At 43.9% G+C, this 22,500-nt stretch overlaps 1 protein-coding gene across 1 annotated transcript in view; it reads right to left on the reverse strand.

Moving 5' to 3' along the window:
• Positions 1–15,096: 15,096 nt before the first annotated feature.
• mfsd1l (major facilitator superfamily domain containing 1-like) overlaps positions 15,097–22,500 on the reverse strand; it is a 13,024-nt gene continuing 5,620 nt past the window's right edge. The window contains exons 8-13 of the mRNA XM_053493592.1: positions 18,778–18,878; positions 17,920–18,031; positions 17,584–17,721; positions 17,275–17,414; positions 16,494–16,605; positions 15,097–15,424 (exon numbers count right to left, since the gene is read on the reverse strand). Of these exons, the coding sequence (XP_053349567.1) occupies positions 15,296–15,424; positions 16,494–16,605; positions 17,275–17,414; positions 17,584–17,721; positions 17,920–18,031; positions 18,778–18,878 (732 nt within the window). The 3' untranslated portion in view covers positions 15,097–15,295. The remainder of the gene's footprint in view (positions 15,425–16,493; positions 16,606–17,274; positions 17,415–17,583; positions 17,722–17,919; positions 18,032–18,777; positions 18,879–22,500) is intronic.

Below are 22,500 nucleotides of genomic sequence, written 5' to 3' on the forward strand. Positions count from 1 at the left end.
ACCCCATAACACACCGCAACCTGTCCGATCTCTGACCCCATAACACACCGCAACCTGTCCGATCTCTGACTCCATAACACACCGCAACCTGTCCGATCTCTGACTCCATAACACACCACAACCTGTCCGATCTCTGACTACATAACATAGCAAACTGTCCGATCTCCATAACACACCGCAACCTGTCCGATCTCTGACTACATAACATAGCAAACTGTCCGATCTCCATAACACACCGCCCCCTGTCCGATCTCTGACTTCATAACACACCGCCCCCCTGTCCGATCTCTGACTTCATAACACACCGCCCCCCTGTCCGATCTCTGACTTCATAACACACCGCCCCCCTGTCCGATCTCTGACTCCATAACACACCGCCCCCCTGTCCGATCTCTGACTTCATAACACACCGCAACCTGTCCGATCTCTGACTCCATAACACACCGCAACCTGTCCGATCTCTGACTCCATAACACACCGCAACCTGTCTGATCTCTGACTTCATAACACACCGCCCCCCTGTCCGATCTCTGACTTCATAACACACCGCAACCTGTCCGATCTCTGACTCCATAACACACCGCAACCTGTCCGATCTCTGACTTCATAACACACCGCCCCCCTGTCCGATCTCTGACTTCATAACACACCGCCCCCCTGTCCGATCTCTGACTTCATAACACACCGCAACCTGTCCGATCTCTGACTCCATAACACACCGCAACCTGTCCGATCTCTGACTCCATAACACACCGCAACCTGTCTGATCTCTGACTTCATAACACACCGCCCCCCTGTCCGATCTCTGACTTCATAACACACCGCAACCTGTCCGATCTCTGACTCCATAACACACCGCAACCTGTCCGATCTCTGACTCCATAACACACCGCAACCTGTCCAATCTCTGACTCCATAACACACCGCCCCTGTCGATCTCTGACTACATAACACAGCAAACTGTCCGATCTCCATAACACACCGCCCCCTGTCCGATCTCTGACTCCATAACACACCGCAACCTGTCCGATCTCTGACTCCATAACACACCGCCCTCTGTCCGATCTCTGACTCCATAACACACCGCCCTCTGTCCGATCTCTGACTCCATAACACACCGCAACCTGTCCGATCTCTGACTCCATAACACACCGCAACCTGTCCGATCTCTGACTCCATAACACACCGCAACCTGTCCGATCTCTGACTCCATAACACACCGCAACCTGTCTGATCTCTGACTCCATAACACACCGCAACCTGTCCGATCTCTGACCCCATAACACACCGCCCTCTGTCCGATCTCTGACCCCATAACACACCGCAACCTGTCCGATCTCTGACTCCATAACACACCGCAACCTGTCCGATCTCTGACCCCATAACACACCGCAACCTGTCCGATCTCTGACTCCATAACACACCGTCCTCTGTCCGATCTCTGACCCCATAACACACCGCAACCTGTCCGATCTCTGACTCCATAACACACCGCAACCTGTCCGATCTCTGACTCCATAACACACCGCCCTCTGTCCGATCTCTGACCCCATAACACACCGCAACCTGTCCGATCTCTGACTCCATAACACACCGCAACCTGTCCGATCTCTGACCCCATAACACACCGCAACCTGTCCGATCTCTGACTCCATAACACACCGCCCTCTGTCCGATCTCTGACCCCATAACACACCGCAACCTGTCCAATCTCTGACTCCATAACACACCGCAACCTGTCCGATCTTTGACTCCATAACACACCGCAACCTGTCCGATCTCTGACTCCATAACACACCGCAACCTGTCCGATCTCTGACCCCATAACACACCGCAACCTGTCCGATCTCTGACCCCATAACACACCGCAACCTGTCCGATCTCTGACCCCATAACACACCGCAACCTGTCCGATCTCTGACCCCATAACACACCGCAATCTGTCCGATCTCTGACTCCATAACACACAGCAACCTGTCCGATCTCTGACTCCATAACACACCGCAATCTGTCCGATCTTTGACTCCATAAACTGCATTAGGGGCAGTGAGGGCATTAGGGGCAGTGAGGGCATTAGGGGCAGTGGTGGCTCAGTGTGTTAAGGCTCTGAGTTACGGATCGGAAGATCTGCGGTTCGAGCCCCAGCTCCGCCAGGTTGCCGCTGTTGGGCCCTTGAGCAAGGCCCTTAACCCTGTCTGCTCCAGGGGCGCCGTAAAAAAAAATGGCTGACCCTGCGCTCTGACCCCTGCCTTCTAACAAGAAGCTGGGATATGTAAAGAATAAAGAATTTCACTGTGCAGTAATGTATGTGTGACGAATAAAGGCTTAACTTAAACTTAACTTATAACACACTGCCCCCTGTCTGATCTCTGACTTCATATTACACCGCCCCCTGTCCGATCTCTGACTCCATAACACACCGCAACCTCTCCGATCTCTGACTCCATAACACACCGCAACCTCTCCGATCTCTTGACTCCATAACACACCGCCCTCTGTCCAATCTCTGACTACATAACACACCGCAACCTGTCTAATCTCTGACTCCAAAACACACCGCAATCTGTCCGATCTTTGACTCCATAACACACTGCCCCCTGTCTGATCTTTGACTTCATAATACACTGCCCCTGTCCAATCTCTGACTCCATAACACACCGCAACCTGTCCAGCTCATCATGAGGCTGTCCCTGTCCTCTAAGATTCTTATAAACCTGTCCCAGCCCTCACAAGTCATCAAGAAACTCTCCCTTTCTTCATAGGTCCTCATAAACCTGTGCCTGTCCTCATGGCTCCTAATCTGTGAAGACTGTCCCTGTCTTCAAAGGTCCTCATGAAACCTTGCATTTCCTTACAGGTTGTAATGAGATCGAGCCTGTCTTTAAGGGTCCTCATGAGACTGTTCCTGTCCTTGTGGGTCATCATGAGACCGTGCCTGTCCTCATGGGTTGTAATGAGACCGTTCCACAAGTCCCAACAAAATGTGCCTGTCCTCACAAGACTGTGCATGTCCTTACAAGTTGTAATAAGACCGTCAATTAGATCTTTAAACCGTCTTTAAACCGCCCCTGTCCTCGAAGTTTCTTATGAAACCTTGCATGTCCTCACAGGACATCACAAGACCGTCTCTGTCCTAAAGGATGCTCATAAACCTACCTGTACCTGTCCTTACAGGTTCTCTGCATTCTGGACAAAAACTACGCACAACTTCTTTGCACGAATTGAATAAAACTGCAACAGTGCAGTGTTTAAACTCACACACACACACACACACACACACACAAACACATATACAGTCGTGGCCAAAGGTTTTGAGAATGACACAAATATTAGTTTTCACAAAGTTTGCTGCTAAACTGCTTTTAGATCTTAGTTTCAGTTGTTTCTGTGATGTACTGAAATATAATTACAAGCACTTCATACGTTTCAAAGGCTTTCAACATTTTGGCCCTTGAGCCACTTAGTTATCACTTTTGCTTATTGCACAGTGCTCCATCGTGCTGGAAAATGCATTGTTCTTCACCAAACTTTTGTGGGTTGTTGGAAGAAGTTGCTGTTGGAGGGTGTTTTGGTACCATTCTTTATTCATGTCTGGGTTTTTGGCCAAAATTGTGAGTGAGCCCACTCCCTTGGATGAGAAGCCACCCCACACATGAATGGTCTCAGGATGCTTTACTGTTGGCATGACACAGGACTGATGGTAGCGCTCACCTTTTCTTCTCCGGACAAGCCTTTTTCCAGATGCCTCAAACAATCGCAAAGAGGCTTCATCTGAGAATATGACTTTGCCCCAGTCCTCAGCAGTCCATTCACCATACTTTCTGCAGGACTCAATCTGTCCCTGATGTTTTTTTTTGGAGAGAAGTGGCTTCTTTGCTGCCCTTTTTGACAACAGGCCGTCTTCCAAAAGTCTTCGCCTCCCTGTGCGTGCAGATGCGCTCACACCTGCTTGCTGCCATTCCTGAGCAAGCTCTGCACTGGTGACACTCTGATCCCGCAGCTGAATCCTCTTTAGGAGACGATCCTGGCGCTTGCTGGACTTTCTTGGACCCCCTGAAGCCTTCTTAACAAGAATTGAACCTCTTTCCTTAAAGTTCTTGATAATCCCATAAATTGTTGATTTAGGTGCAATCTTAGTAGCCACAATATCCTTGCCTGTGAAGCCATTTTTATGCAACGCAATGATGACGGCACATGTTTCTTTGCAGGTCTTCATGGTTAACAATGGAAGAACAATGATTTTCCTTTTAACATGTTAAGTCCGTCATTCTAACCCAATCAGCCTGACATAATGATCTCCAGCCTTGTGCTCGTCAACATTCTCACCTGAGTTAACGAGACGATTACTGAAATGATCTCAGCAGGTCCTTTAATGACAGCAATGAAATGCAGTGGAAAGGTTTTTTTGGGATTAAGTTAATTTTCATGGCAAAGAAGGACTCTGGAATTTATCTGATCACTCTCCATAACATTCTGGAGTAGATGCATTATAAAAACTTAAGCAGCAACTTTTCCAATTTCCAATATTTATGTAATTCTCAAAACTTTTGGCCACGACACACACACGCAGCCCACACATATAAGCACACACACACACACTGCCCATACATATACGCACACACACACACACACACTGCCCACACATATACACACACACACACACACACACACACTGCCCACACATATACACACACACACACACACTGCCCATACATATACGCACACACACACACACACTGCCCACACATATACACACACACACACACACACTGCCCACACATATACACACACACACACACACACTGCCCACACATATACACACACACACACACATACACACACACACTCCCCATACCTCTCTCTCTCTCTCACACACACACACACACACTTACACATACACACACACTGCCCACACATATACACACTCACTCTCTCTCTCACACACACACACACTCTTGGGTGAGGAGTACAAATCTATGAACGCATACAGCAGTGTGTACTCTCACCAGAGTCCCTGATAAACTTACCCAGCAGCGGGAGTAAACACACACACACACACACACACACACAGAGGGGTCCGGCGGAGGGGCGCAGCAGCTTTAGACGCAGTGTGTGTGTCCCCGCTCCATTCCCCCTGTCCGGTCCGGTTCCTGTCCCCCTCTGTCCCCCTCTGTGTCTCTGTCCAGTTCCGGTCTCACTCACTCTACAGCGGAAACTCCACAGACCCGCGCGCGCGGCCGTTAGATCTGCGCTCTACACTGTACTGGAGTTACACTACATAACACTCGGAGGGGCGGGGCTCCGTGTGACGGACGGCTCTCAGCACCCAATCAGCAGCCTGGTCCCGCCCACAGACCCGCTGCGTCACGACGGAACCTGTCTCCAATGGCAACGGAGCGTGCGCGTGGGGGGGGGGGGAGCGCGAGTCAAGTTTGGTGGAACAGAACCGGAAGTTCTGTACACTTTTACACTGAGATTAGTCCCTCCTCACACACACACACACACACACATAATGAGGAGGATGTTGTTTATGATGTCAAATTGATTAAACTGTAATAACGTGGGTTTGGCGCCACCCGCAGGACTGACCGCGTTAATGCACACAACAGTACTGGGAATAAATCAGTTATATTATATTATATTATATTATATTATATTATAGTATATTATATTATATTATATTATAGTTTATTATAATATATTATATTATATTATATTATATTATAGTTTATTATAGTTTATTATATTATATTATATTATATTATATTATATTATATTATATTATATTATATTATAGTTTATTATATTATATTATATTATATTATATTATATTATATTATAGTTTATTATATTATATTATATTATATTATAGTTTATTATATTATATTATATTATATTATATTATATTATAGTTTATTATAGTTTATTATATTATATTATATTATATTATATTATATTATATTATATTATAGTTTATTATATTATATTATATTATATTATATTATATTATAGTTTATTATAGTTTATTATATTATATTATATTATATTATATTATATTATAGTTTATTATATTATATTATATTATATTATATTATATTATATTATATTATATTATATTATAGTTTATTATATTATATTATATTATATTATATTATATTATAGTTTATTATATTATATTATATTATAGTTTATTATATTATATTATAGTATATTATATTATATTATATTATATTATATTATAGTTTATTATAGTTTATTATATTATATTATATTATAGTTTATTATATTATATTATAGTTTATTATATTATATTATATTATATTATATTATAGTTTATTATATTATATTATATTATAGTTTATTATATTATATTATATTATAGTATATTATATTATATTATAGTATATTATATTACATTATAGTATATTATAGTATATTATATTACATTATATTACATTATAGTATATTATATTACATTATATATTAATAGTATATTATATTACATTATATTACATTATAGTATATTATATTATAACATATTACATTATATTATATTACATTATATTACATTATAGTATATTATAGTATATTATATTACATTATAGTATATTATATTACATTATATTACATTATATTACATTATAGTATATTATAGTATAACATATTACATTATATTATATTACATTATATTACATTATAGTATATTATAGTATATTATATTACATTATATTCCATTATAGTATATTATATTATAACATATTATATTATATTACATTATATTATATTACATTATATTACATTAGAGTATATTATATTATATATATTATATATATAGCCTTGTATGTAAGTAGTACTATTTTGTATTAGTTCAGTTTAGAATTAATTACAAAATAGTATTACTTACATACAAGGCTTTTAATGGTTTAGCTCCCACATATCTAACCAGTCTTCTGATACGCTATAATCCGCCACGCTCCTTAAGATCACAAAACTCTGGACTTCTTGTAATTCCCAGAATATCAAAATCTACAAAAGGGAGTAGGGCTTTTTCATATTTGGCTCCAAAACTTTGGAATAGCCTTCCAGACAATAGTCGGGGCCTAAACACAGTCTACCTGTTTAAAAGTAGACTCAAGACGCATCTCTTTAATCTGGCATACGCGTAACTCATCCCATAACCTCATACTTCAGTACATCTATCCTGAATGGCAACTACGCTAATTCTCTCCATCTGTTCTGTACTTTTCTACCCATCCCGAGGCATCTGGAGATTGTACCAGCTTTAGTAGACAAAGTCCAACCCTGTGAGGATCCTGAGGCATCCAGAGAAGGACCAGCTCCAGCTGGATTCTGCTTTATGATGGCTGGAGCTACACATCCTGCTCCTGTGCTTCCAGTGATCTGATCCCATCTGCCCTCTGCACCTACTGACTCCCTATATTATTATTAATATTTTATTATTTTATTTTTATTATTATTATTATTTTATTTTTTTAATTTCTTTCATTTTTGTGAAGCTGCTTTGAGACAATGACCATTGTTAAAAGCGCTATATAAATAAAATTGAATTGAATTGAATTATATTATATTATATTATATTATATTATATTATATTATATTATATTATATTATATTATATTATATTATATTATAAAATATTATATTATATTATATTACATTACATTACATTACATTACATTACATTACAGTATAGTATAGTATATTATATAATAGTATAGTATATTAAATTATATACATTTACAGAGCTCTGATGTTTAATACAGATTACACTGTACTAAACCTACAGATTAGTGAACTTCCACACCATTAATAAGACATGCTGGAGAGCACATCTGGACAGATGAATCACCTGGTCTTTACTCCTCACCTGTCCAGCTGTTCGGTCTCTGTACACACTGCAACGGTGACCGGCTGATTGTACAACCCAACTGTTCCTAATAAAGTGGCCAGTTAGGGGATAGTTACAAAGTGTAGCCACAAACTTATGATTAAAGTGTGTGTGTCTGTGAGAGAGAGAGAAAGAGAGAGAGAGAGAGAGATTTCAGGTACACCCTACTCACTATACACTGATCACTACACCCTACTCACTACACCCTACACCCTACTCACTATACACTGATCACTACACCCTACTCACTACACCCTACACCCAACTCACTATACACTGATCACTACACCCAACTCACTACACCCTACACCCAACTTAATACACAATAATCACTACACCTTACTCACTATACACTGATCACTACACCCAACTCACTACATCCTACTCACTACACCCTACACCCAACTCACCACACCCTACTTACAACACCCTACACCCTACTCACTATACACTGATCACTACACCCTACTCACTACACCCTACTCACTATACACTGATCACTACACCCTACTCACTACACCCTACTCACTATACACTGATCACTACACCCAACTCACTACATCCTACTCACTACACCCTACACCCAACTCACCACACCCTACTTACTACACCCTACACCCTACTCACTATACACTGATCACTACACCCTACTCACTACACCCTACTCACTATACACTGATCACTACACCCTACTCACTACACCCTACTCACTATACACTGATCACTACACCCAACTCACTACATCCTACTCACTACACCCTACACCCAACTCACCACACCCTACTTACTACACCCTACACCCTACTCACTATACACTGATCACTACACCCTACTCACTACACCCTACTCACTATACACTGATCACTACACCCTACTCACTACACCCTACTCACTATACACTGATCACTACACCCTACTCACTACACCCTACTCACTATACACTGATCACTACACCCAACTCACTACATCCTACTCACTACACCCTACACCCAACTCACCACACCCTACTTACTACACCCTACACCCTACTCACTATACACTGATCACTACACCCTACTCACTACACCCTACTCACTATACACTGATCACCACACCCTACTCACTACACCCTACTCACTATACACTGATCACTACACCCAACTCACTACACTCAACTCATTATACACTAATCACTACAAGCTACTCACCACACCCTACTCACTACACCCTACACCCTACTCAGTATACACTGATCACTACACCCAACTTACTACACACTAACTAACTACACCCTACACACTATACACTGATCACTACACCCAACTTACTACACCCAACTCACTGCATCCTACACCCAACTCACTACACCCAACTCACTACACTCTTCTCACTATACGCTGATCACTACACTCTTCTCACTATACGCTGATCACTACACCCAACTCGCTACACTCTTCTCACTATACGCTGATCACTACACCCAACTCACTACACTCTTCTCACTATATGCTGATCACTACAACCAACTCACTACACTATACACTGATCACTACACCCAACTCACTACACCCTTCTCACTATACGCTGATCACTACACCCAACTTACTACACTATACACTGATCACTACACCCAACTCACTACACCCTTCTCACTATACACTGATCACTACACCCAACTCACTACACTATACACTGATCACTACACCCAACTCACTACACCCTACATACTATACACTGATTACTACACCCAACTCAATACACACTACACACTGATTACTACACCCAACTCCCTACACCCTACACACTACACACTATAAACTGACTACTAAACCCAACTCACTATACACTGATCACTACACCCAACTCACTAAACCCTACACACTATACACTGATCACTACACCCAACTCACTAAACCCTACACACTATACACTAATCACTACACCCAACTAACCACACACAATACACTGATCACTACACCCAACTCACTACACCCTACTCACTACACCCAACTTACTATACACTGATCACTACACCCAACTCACTACACCCTACACACTATACACTGATCACTACACCCAACTCACTATACACTGATCACTACACCCAACTCACTACACCCTACACACTACACCTAACTCACTACATCCTACTCACTACACCCTACACCCAACTCACCACACCCTACTTACTACACCCTACACCCTACTCACTATACACTGATCACTACACCCTACTCACTACACCCTACTCACTATACACTGATCACTACACCCTACTCACTACACCCTACTCACTATACACTGATCACTACACCCTACTCACTACGCCCTACTTACTATACACTGATCACTACACCCAACTCACTACATCCTACTCACTACACCCTACACCCAACTCACCACACCCTACTTACTACACCCTACACCCTACTCACTATACACTGATCACTACACCCTACTCACTACACCCTACTCACTATACACTGATCACCACACCCTACTCACTACACCCTACTCACTATACACTGATCACTACACCCAACTCACTACACTCAACTCATTATACACTAATCACTACAAGCTACTCACTACAACCTACACCCAACTCACCACACCCTACTCACTACACCCTACTCAGTATACACTGATCACTACACCCAACTTACTACACACTAACTAACTACACCCTACACACTATACACTGATCACTACACCCAACTTACTACACCCAACTCACTGCATCCTACACCCAACTCACTACACCCAACTCACTACACTCTTCTCACTATACGCTGATCACTACACTCTTCTCACTATACGCTGATCACTACACCCAACTCACTACACTCTTCTCACTATACGCTGATCACTACACCCAACTCACTACACTCTTCTCACTATATGCTGATCACTACAACCAACTACCTACACTCTTCTCACTATACGCTGATCACTACACCCAACTCACTACACTCTTCTCACTATACGCTGATCACTACACCCAACTCACTACACTCTTCTCACTATATGCTGATCACTACAACCAACTCACTACACTATACACTGATCACTACACCCAATTCACTACACTATACACTGATCACTACACCCAACTCACTACACCCTTCTCACTATACGCTGATCACTACACCCAACTTACTACACTATACACTGATCACTACACCCAACTCACTACACCCTTCTCACTATACGCTGATCACTACACCCAACTCACTACACTATACACTGATCACTACACCCAACTCACTACACCCTACATACTATACACTGATTACTACACCCAACTCAATACACACTACACACTGATTACTACACCCAACTCCCTACACCCTACACACTACACACTATACACTGACTACTAAACCCAACTCACTATACACTGATCACTACACCCAACTCACTAAACCCTACACACTATACACTGATCACTACACCCAACTCACTAAACCCTACACACTATACACTAATCACTACACCCAACTAACCACACACTATACACTGATCACTACACCCAACTCACTACACCCTACACACTATACACTGATCACTACACCCAACTCACTGCACCCTACACATTATACACTGATCACTACACCCAACTCACTGCACCCTACACACTATACACTGATCACTACACCCAACTTACTGCACCCTACACATTATACACTGATCACTACACCCTACTCACTACACCTAACTCACTATATACACCCAACTTACTACACACTGATCACTACACCCAACTGACTATACACTATACACTGATCACTACACCCTACTCACTACACCTAACTCACTATATACACTCAACTTCCTATACACTGATCACTACACCCTACACACTATACACTGATCACTACACCGAACTCACTACACCCTACACACTATACACTGATCACTAAACCCAACTCACTACACCCTACACACTATACACTGATCACTACACCCAACTCACTACACACTATACACTGATCACTACACCCAACTCACTACACCCTACACACTATACACTGATCACTACACCCAACTCACTACACACTATACACTGACCACTACACCCAACTCACTACACCCAACTCACTATACACTGATCACTACACCCAACTCACTACACCCTACACACTACACCTAACTCACTATATACACCCAACTTCCTATACACTGATCACTACACCCTACACACTATACACTGATCACTACACCCAACTCACTGCACCCTACACACTATACACTGATCACTACACCCAACTCACTGCACCCTACACACTATACACTGATCACTACACCCAACTCACTGCACCCTACTCACTACACCTAACTCACTATATACACCCAACTTACTACACACTGATCACTACACCCAACTGACTATACACTATACACTGATCACTACACCCTACTCACTACACCTAACTCACTATATACACTCAACTTCCTATACACTGATCACTACACCCTACACACTATACACTGATCACTACACCGAACTCACTACACCCTACACACTATACACTGATCACTAAACCCAACTCACTACACCCTACACACTATACACTGATCACTACACCCAACTCACTACACACTATACACTGATCACTACACCCAACTCACTACACCCTACACACTATACACTGATCACTACACCCAACTCACTACACACTATACACTGATCACTACACCCAACTCACTATACACTGATCACTACACCCAACTCACTACACCCTACACACTACACCTAACTCACTATATACACCCAACTTCCTATACACTGATCACTACACCCAACTCACTACACCCTACACACTATACACTGATCACTACACCCAACTCACTGCACCCTACACACTATACACTGATCACTACACCCAACTCACTGCACCCTACACACTATACACTGATCACTACACCCAACTCACTGCACCCTACTCACTACACCTAACTCACTATATACACCCAACTTACTACACACTGATCACTACACCCAACTGACTATACACTATACACTGATCACTACACCCTACTCACTACACCTAACTCACTATATACACTCAACTTCCTATACACTGATCACTACACCCTACACACTATACACTGATCACTACACCGAACTCACTACACCCTACACACTATACACTGATCACTAAACCCAACTCACTACACCCTACACACTATACACTGATCACTACACCCAACTCACTACACACTATACACTGATCACTACACCCAACTCACTACACCCTACACACTATACACTGATCACTACACCCAACTCACTACACACTATACACTGATCACTACACCCAACTCACTATACACTGATCACTACACCCAACTCACTACACCCTACACACTACACCTAACTCACTATATACACCCAACTTCCTATACACTGATCACTACACCCAACTCACTACACCCTACACACTATACACTGATCACTACACCCAACTCACTGCACCCTACACACTATACACTGATCACTACACCCAACTCACTGCACCCTACACACTATACACTGATCACTACACCCAACTCACTGCACCCTACTCACTACACCTAACTCACTATATACACCCAACTTACTACACACTGATCACTACACCCAACTGACTATACACTATACACTGATCACTACACCCTACTCACTACACCTAACTCACTATATACACTCAACTTCCTATACACTGATCACTACACCCTACACACTATACACTGATCACTACACCGAACTCACTACACCCTACACACTATACACTGATCACTAAACCCAACTCACTACACCCTACACACTATACACTGATCACTACACCCAACTCACTACACACTATACACTGATCACTACACCCAACTCACTATACACTGATCACTACACCCAACTCACTACACCCTACACCTAACTCACTATATACACCCAACTTCCTATACACTGATCACTACACCCAACTCACTACACCCTACACACTATACACTGATCACTAAACCCAACTCACTACACCCTACACACTATACACTGATCACTACACCCAACTCACTACACACTATACACTGATCACTACACCCAACTCACTACACCCTACACACTATACACTGATCACTACACCCAACTCACTACACACTATACACTGATCACTACACCCAACTCACTATACACTGATCACTGCACCCTACTCACTACACCTAACTCACTATATACACCCAACTTCCTATACACTGATCACTACACCCAACTCACTGCACCCTACACACTATACACTGATCACTACACCCAACTCACTGCACCCTACTCACTACACCTAACTCACTATATACACCCAACTTACTACACACTGATCACTACACCCAACTGACTATACACTATACACTGATCACTACACCCAACTCACTACACCCTACTCACTACACCTAACTCACTATATACACCCAACTTCCTATACACTGATCACTACACCCCACACACTATACACTGATCACTAAACCCAACTCACTACACCCTAAACACTATACACTGATCACTACACCCAACTCACTATATACACCCAACTTACTACACACTGATCACTACACCCAACTGACTATACACTATACACTGATCACTACACCCAACTCACTGCACCCTACACACTATACACTGATCCCTACACCCAATTCACTACACCCTACACACTACACACTGATCACTACACCCAACTGACTATACACTACACACTGATCACTACACCCTACTCACTACACCTAACTCACTATATACACCCAACTTCCTATACACTGATCACTACACCCTACACACTATACACTGATCACTACACCCAACTCACTCACTACACCCTACACCCTGTGCACTACACTGTACATGAAGTGTGAAGTGAAGTGTAGAATCAGTGACAGTCAGATCAGTTTGTATCAGAAGGTTTATTCAGTATAAAATCTCGACTCAACACGGGTCAGGATCCTGATTTAATAACACAAGAGTGATTACAAATGAGGACGTGGTCAGCCTTCACACACACACACACATACACACACACACACACCATGCAACTGCTACACAATTACACCTAAAATTATACTGTAACAATAGTGTTGTGCAAATCATACAACATTAATATAACAAACACTGATAAAACAGTCTGAGATCTGCTCACACACACACTCACGATGATGTACCTGATCTCTCACACACACACACACACACACACACACACACACTTCCCTTTCACATCTGTATCAATTCAGTTTATTCACACAGCACCGTATATAGGAGTATGTTATAATGAGAGAGAGAGAGACAGGTACAGACAGACAGACAGACAAACAGGGACAGACAGACAGGGACAGACAGACAGGGACAGACAGACAGGGACAGACAGACAGGGACAGACAGACAGGTTATGAGATGATGCTGGAGCCGTCTCTCTCTCCGGTCTCCTCTTCGTTGGTGATGAGAGCGTCTGTGTCTGTGTGAACCTCAGAGTCCTGCACCGCTGATCTCTTTGTCAGTTTGTTCAGTGTACCTCCCTACACACACACACACACAACACACAGTTCAGACATTAATGCTCACATTTACTCATGTATGTGTGTGGTTCTCACGTCTCCCTTTAACAGACAGGGTTGTGGGCGGGGCAGTGGCTGATGTGCAGAGTTACAGACACTGAAACCGCGCGTGTGGAGGAGGAGTGAAGTGAAGCGTTCCTGGAGATCTCCTGTTATAAAGTGTTAAGTACGTCTGTACAACATTTGTACTCACGCTAGCGGAATAAACGCATCCAGGGGCGGGGCTCAGAGAGGCGGGAAGCGAGAAACACACGGAGAACGGGCTGCTCTTTAAAAACAACACAGGAGGATGAGCCCATGAAGCTCCCGCGGTAACACAGCACGGGTCAATGACTGATTCAGTAAAACACTGCTGGTGTGCTCCAAGACTCAAGGGTCAAAGAACTTTATTAACCCCAGAGGGAGACTGCTGATTCTCGGTTCCACGTCCCCGCGGTCGTTATCCAGTAAAAAGGAAAGAGTTAATAAATAAAGAAAAACAATAAATACAATAAAACGCCACACTGCGCCTCGGGGTTTCGACACGTCATGTAGATCCAGAGTTATTAGACCTTTAAAACATTCCTGTTACTGGAACATACTGGGACTGACGTCGCAAAAACAACCACAAAAACACCTGATCTGATATTTCTTACACATTGTGTATCTGGGATTAAAAGTCACGTGTGTGTTTAGAAATAAAGTTCATTATACTGTGTAGGTTGTGCTGAGAGAAGGGCGTGTCACTGTGTCCCGCACAATCCTGAGCCCTACAGAGACACTGCTGTGTGTGTGTGTGTGTGTGTGCCACAAGTGTTCTACACCACATGTACAGCAGGTGGCGCCATCTGCAATGTTTATACCAACCAGTGATGTAATAATGATGAGCTGATCATTGGATCAGGTGGATGTAAACAACAACATGTTTACTGTATACACCAAAGAGTCTTTAGGTCTTATAGATTAAACCCCATAATACTCTCACATACGGGCGGATGAAGGCGAGTGTGTGTGTGTGTGTGTGTGTGTGTGTGTGTGTGTGTGTGTGTACCTGTCTCCGGTCGATGATGTTCAGTAGAGTAGACGTGATGATGCAGCAGATTGTGTTCGCCAACATGAAGATCATCATACGCTGCCACCGCCATAACGGGATCTTAGCATCACTGCACACACACACACACACACACACACACACACACACACACACACACACACACACACAGCAAATCACTTACTACATTACCACTCTCACTATACCTGTGTGTGTGTGTGTGTAAGACCTGCTCTTCTCCCCCAGGATCAGGTGTGTGTGTGTGTGTGTGTGAGACCTGCTCTTCTCCCCCAGGATCAGGTGTGTGTGTGTGTGTGTGTGAGACCTGCTCTTCTCCCCCAGGATCAGGTGTGTGTGTGTGTGTGTGTGTGAGACCTGCTCTTCTCCCCCAGGATCAGGTGTGTGTGTGTGTGTGTGTGTGTGTGTGTGTGTGTGTGTGTGTGTGTGTGTGTGAGACCTGCTCTTCTCCCCCAGGATCAGGTGTGTGTGTGTGTGTGTGTGTGTGTGTGTGTGTGAGACCTGCTCTTCTCCCCCAGGATCAGGTGTGTGTGTGTGTGTGTGTGTGTGTGTGTGAGACCTGCTCTTCTCCCCCAGGATCAGGTGTGTGTGTGTGTGTGTGTGTGTGTGTGTGTGTGTGTGAGACCTGCTCTTCTCCCCCAGGATCAGGTGTGTGTGTGTGTGTGTGTGTGTGTGTGTGTGTGTGAGTGAGACCTGCTCTTCTCCCCCAGGATCAGGTGTGTGTGTGTGTGTGTGTGTGTGTGTGTGTGTGTGTGAGTGAGACCTGCTCTTCTCCCCCAGGATCTCTCCCACGATCAGGTTACACACTCCGATCCCGATCATCTGCACCGACGTGGCCAAACCCATCGCCGTGCCCAGAGTGGAGCGCGGCACCACCAGGGGGATGGAGGGCCACATGCTCGCCTAACACACACACACACACACACACACACACACACACACACACACACACACGTTTAAATCCGTGCTCATGACACTGTAACTATAACAACGAGTAATAGTGCTGGGAGTGTGTGTTATAGCATTACTACTATACAGTGTGTGTGTGTGTGTGTGTGTGTGTGTGTCTCACCGCAGCGAACGAGTATGTGATCCCGAGCCAGACGGTGGAGACGAGCGGAGGGACGAAGGTGAAGGCCAACAACCCAAAGACAGGAAGAGTACACACTGCACACAACACAGCAAACACACCACGCAGACCCACGTAGTCCTACACACACACACACACACACACACACAGTTATATTCAGTACAAACATTTTTTTAAAATAAACATGCAGTAAAACACTTGAGGTTTGACTCCAGCGTGTGTGTGTGTGTGTGTGTGTGTGTGTGTGTGTGTGAGAGTGTGTGTGTGTGTGAGAGAGTGAGTGAGTGAGTGAGTGAGTGAGTGTGTGTGTGTACTCACAATGAGAATGCCCACAACCGCTGATAACACCAGTGAGCTGTCGTACACGGCACCTGCAATGTAGGACGCCTGCTTCTGTGTGTAACCCTCATACTTATCCTGGATAAACTTACTGCACACACACACACACACACACACACACACACACACGCATCTAATGAACACAGTATACAAACGTTGAGATGAAGCATGTTTGTGTGTGTAATGTGTAATGTGTGTGTGTGTGTGTGTGTGTGTGTGTGTAATGTGTGTGTGTGTGTAATGTGTGTGTGTGTGTAATGTGTGTGTGTGTAATGTGTGTGTGTGTGTAATGTGTGTGTGTGTAATGTGTGTGTGTGTGTGTGTGTAATGTGTGTGTGTGTGTGTGTGTGTGTGTGTGTGTGTAATGTGTGTGTAATGTGTGTGTGTAATGTGTGTAATGTGTGTGTGTAATGTGTGTGTAATGTGTGTGTGTAATGTGTGTGTAATGTGTGTGTGTAATGTGTGTGTAATGTGTGTGTGTAATGTGTGTGTGTAATGTGTGTGTGTGTGTAATGTGTGTGTAATGTGTGTGTAATGTGTGTGTGTGTAGTGTGTAATGTGTGTGTGTGTAGTGTGTGTGTAATGTGTGTGTGTAATGTGTGTGTGTGTAGTGTGTGTGTAATGTGTGTGTAATGTGTGTGTGTAATGTGTGTGTAATGTGTGTGTGTAATGTGTGTGTAATGTGTGTGTGTAATGTGTGTGTAATGTGTGTGTAATGTGTGTGTGTAATGTGTGTGTGTAATGTGTGTGTGTAATGTGTGTGTGTAATGTGTGTGTATGTGTGTGTGTAATGTGTGTGTAATGTGTGTGTGTGTGTGTGTAATGTGTGTGTCTGACCTGGCGTCAGCGATGAAAGGGAAAATCCCGTTGTAGAAGAACATGATGGTCAAAACCAGCAACCAGTAACGCAGAGAGAGCAAACGCACATCCTGCACCTTCTACACACACACACACACACACACACACACACACACACACACAGAATTGAGATTTATGTTTGGTGTTAGTGAAACACTGATACATTGATAGTGTTCTAATTATACAACGCTGTGACACTAGTATACAGTGATGATGTCATACAGGTGTACATAATGACATCATACACTGATTAATCTCCTCATCAGTGACATCACTGTCTTTGTGTTGCAGCATCTGTACTGTAGATAAACCCAGTGACACACCACAGCAGCACCTGTATCAGTGTAAATGTACTAGAACCGAATCAGAGCACAGACTCCTGTACACGTGTGTGTACGTGTGTGTGTGTGTGTGTGTGTGTGTGTGTGTGTGTGTGTCAGAGTGACGTCATGGTGTCTCTGCCCAAGCTGGTTTGTATCAGACCAGGACCATCTCCTACTGTACTCTTATTGTTGTGAGATTACTGTAGTTGGATCAGGTTGTGTGTACATTAGCGGTGTTTGGTAGTAACTTGTATTTATGTATACTTTAAACACACACTCTCTCACAAAAGTAAGTACACCCCTCTAATCTCAGTGAACATGTTCATTTATCTTCTCACAGGACAGGACTGTAGAAATTAAACCTGATATACTGTAGAGTCGTCAGTGTACAGTTTGTATAACACTACAGATCTACTGAACTTTTGAGTAGATGGCGGCGCGCGCTGATGCAGCGGCTTCTCGAAGTCCCGGAACAAAGCCTCTTGATAGCACACCATATACTAAAATCTGAACTCGGAAGACAGCGCCTCCTGAGAACAACAAAGTGGCGTAGCAGAGCGCGGGGGACAGCGGGCAATAGGAAACGTTGTGCTCAAAGACAGAAGAGAGGAAAGCGGACGGGAGCGTCTGTACAGTTAAAGGCTAGCCGACCTTCGATTCCAACTCTCTTTTTGGCCAACGTCCGCTCCCTGGATAATAAAATGGACCTGCTACGTTTAAGGATTAATGCTCACTCTGAGATGAGGAATTGCGCTGTTCTCTGCCTAACGGAATCCTGGCTAAACCAAAACATCCCGGACTTTCAAATTGATGGCTTTCGGCTTTTCCGTGCGGACCGCGATTACCGGTCGGGGTAAAAAGGAGGAGGTGGACTCTGTGAATGAAGATTGGTGTACAAGCAGTAATTTAGTTAAAAGTCACTGCTCTGAGTCGATAGAGTTCATGACAACAAAGTATCCAGTGGCCATTCTATCTGCCGCGGGAGTTTAATGTTGTGTACGTCACCATTGTTTACATCCCGCCGGGTGCTAATGCTAGCGTAGCGTTGCAGGAGCTTCATGATACCATCAGCTCGCTGCAGACTAAACACCCGGAGGCATTTTACGTGGTTGCGGAGGACTTCAATCACGTGAAACTGACGGACACTCTTCCCAAATTCCACCAGCATGTGGAAATTCCAACACGGGGAGAAAATATTATGGACTGTGTGTATACAAACATCCGCGGTGCATACAGAGCTCTCCCCCGCCCCCATCTTGGTGCTTCCGATCACATAGCTGTACTGCTGGCGCCAGCCTATCGCCCCCTGCTGAGGAGGACAATACACACAAAGAAAACGATCACTGTATGGCCCAGTGATGCAGACGTTCTTCAGGACTGCTTTCAGTGCACTGACTGGCAGATCTTTAAAGAAGCAGCCACTTACTGGGATAAGCTGGACCTAAATGAATACACTTCATCCGTCCTCGGCTTTATATCCAAATGTGCTGATGATGTAACCACCACCAAGACAATTACCTGTTTTTCTAATCAGAAGCTCTGGCTGAATGCTGAAGTAAAGGCTCTGCTGAAAGCTAGGGATGCTGCATTTAGGGCAGGTGATGCATCAGCGCTAAAGTTGGCGAGGAAACAACTGACGGCAGGCATTGTGAGGGCTAAATCCACAGACGCCCAAAAAATCCAGGGTCACCTTACTTCCAACGATCCGCAGAGTATGTGGAAGGGCATTAAGTGCATCACAGACTACAACACCAAAGATGCACAATGCCCTAGGGACCCCTCCCTGCCTGATATACTAAACTCATTCTATGCCCGCTTCGAGGAACATGACAACCCTCCTCCCTGTACCAAGCTCCCATCACTTCCTGATGACACGCCCCTTAAAGTAACAACAGCCGACGTGGAGAGGATTCTAAAAAGGATTAACCCCCGCAAAGCTGCAGGCCCTGATAACATAACAGGAAGGGTACTTAAGGACTGTGCTCACCAGCTGTCAGAAGTGTTAACTGACATATTTAACACCTTTTTGTCAACTGCGACTGTTCCTACCTGCCTGACAGTGGTACAGTGACTTGTCTGAATGATTACCGCCCCATAGCTCTAACCCCGGTAGTCATGAAGTGCTTTGAGAGGCTGGTCATGACTCACATCAAAGCCTCCATCGATGCCACTGTAGACCCCCATCAGTATGCGTACAAGACAAATCGCTCTGCAGATGACGCCATCTCATCAGTGATCCACACAGCCCTTACACACCTGGAGAATAAGAATTCCTACGTCCGCCTGCTTTTCCTGGACCTTTCCTCCGCCTTCAACACCATCTCTCCACAGACATTAATTCTAAAGCTTTCCTCTCTTGGCTTAAGCCTGTCAGTATGGAACTGGGTCCTAGACTTCCTGACCAACAGATCTCAAACTGTCAGGATCCATGACACCATTTCCTCCACCATCAGCACAGGCCCGCCTCAAGGTTGTGTGCTGAGCCCCCTCCTGTTCACTCTGTTGGCGTGTGACTGCATAGCGAGACACTCCAGCTGTCATATAGTCAAATTAGCAGATGACACAGCAGTAGTGGGACGCATCACTGACACAATGAATCCTATTACAGAGAGGAGGTAGAACAACTGGTACAGTGATGTAGGGGAAATAACCTCTGCATCAATGTAAAAAAGACCAAAGAGATGGTGGTGGACTTCAGAAAGGACAAGCGAACTCCTCTCCCCCTACACATTGATGGAGCAGCTGTGGAAGTGGTCTCCAGCTTTAAGTATCTAGGCGTCCATATAGCTAAGGACTTAAACTGGAGCGTCAACACCTCGGGCCTGATTAAAAAGGCCCACCAGCGCCTCTACTTCCTCAGAAAGCTAAAACGAGCTGGGCTTGGAAGCCTGGTTCTGAAGAGTTTCTATCGAGGAGCGGTAGAAAGCATCATCAGCTCCTACATCATGTAGCTGAGAGGAAAGCCCTGCAGAGAGTAGTTAAAGCTGCACAGAGGACAGTGGGGAGCAGGCTCCCCTCTATCACTGAACTGTACACTGCAAGATGCAGATGAAGAGCCCTCCGCATTATTAAGGACTCCACCCACCCTGCACATGCTCTATTTCAACCTCTTTTCTCGGGCAGAAGGCTGAGGAGCCTTCAGTGCAAGACCACCAGGTTTAAAAACAGCTTTTACCCTGAAGCAGTTAGACTGCTGAACTCTAGCCGTGCTCTGTAGGTCCTCTCCCATTAAACACAATCAAACGTTTAGTGTAATATATAACTCTATGGTGCAATACATATATATATAACCCTATAAGTCGAATATACAATGTGTGCAATACAGCCTCTGAAAATGTACAATACACTATGTATAGTTTATGTCTAATTTCCTGCATAA

This window comes from Clarias gariepinus, chromosome 4 (genome assembly GCF_024256425.1).
Source record: "Clarias gariepinus isolate MV-2021 ecotype Netherlands chromosome 4, CGAR_prim_01v2, whole genome shotgun sequence".
Lineage (NCBI taxonomy): Eukaryota > Metazoa > Chordata > Actinopteri > Siluriformes > Clariidae > Clarias > Clarias gariepinus.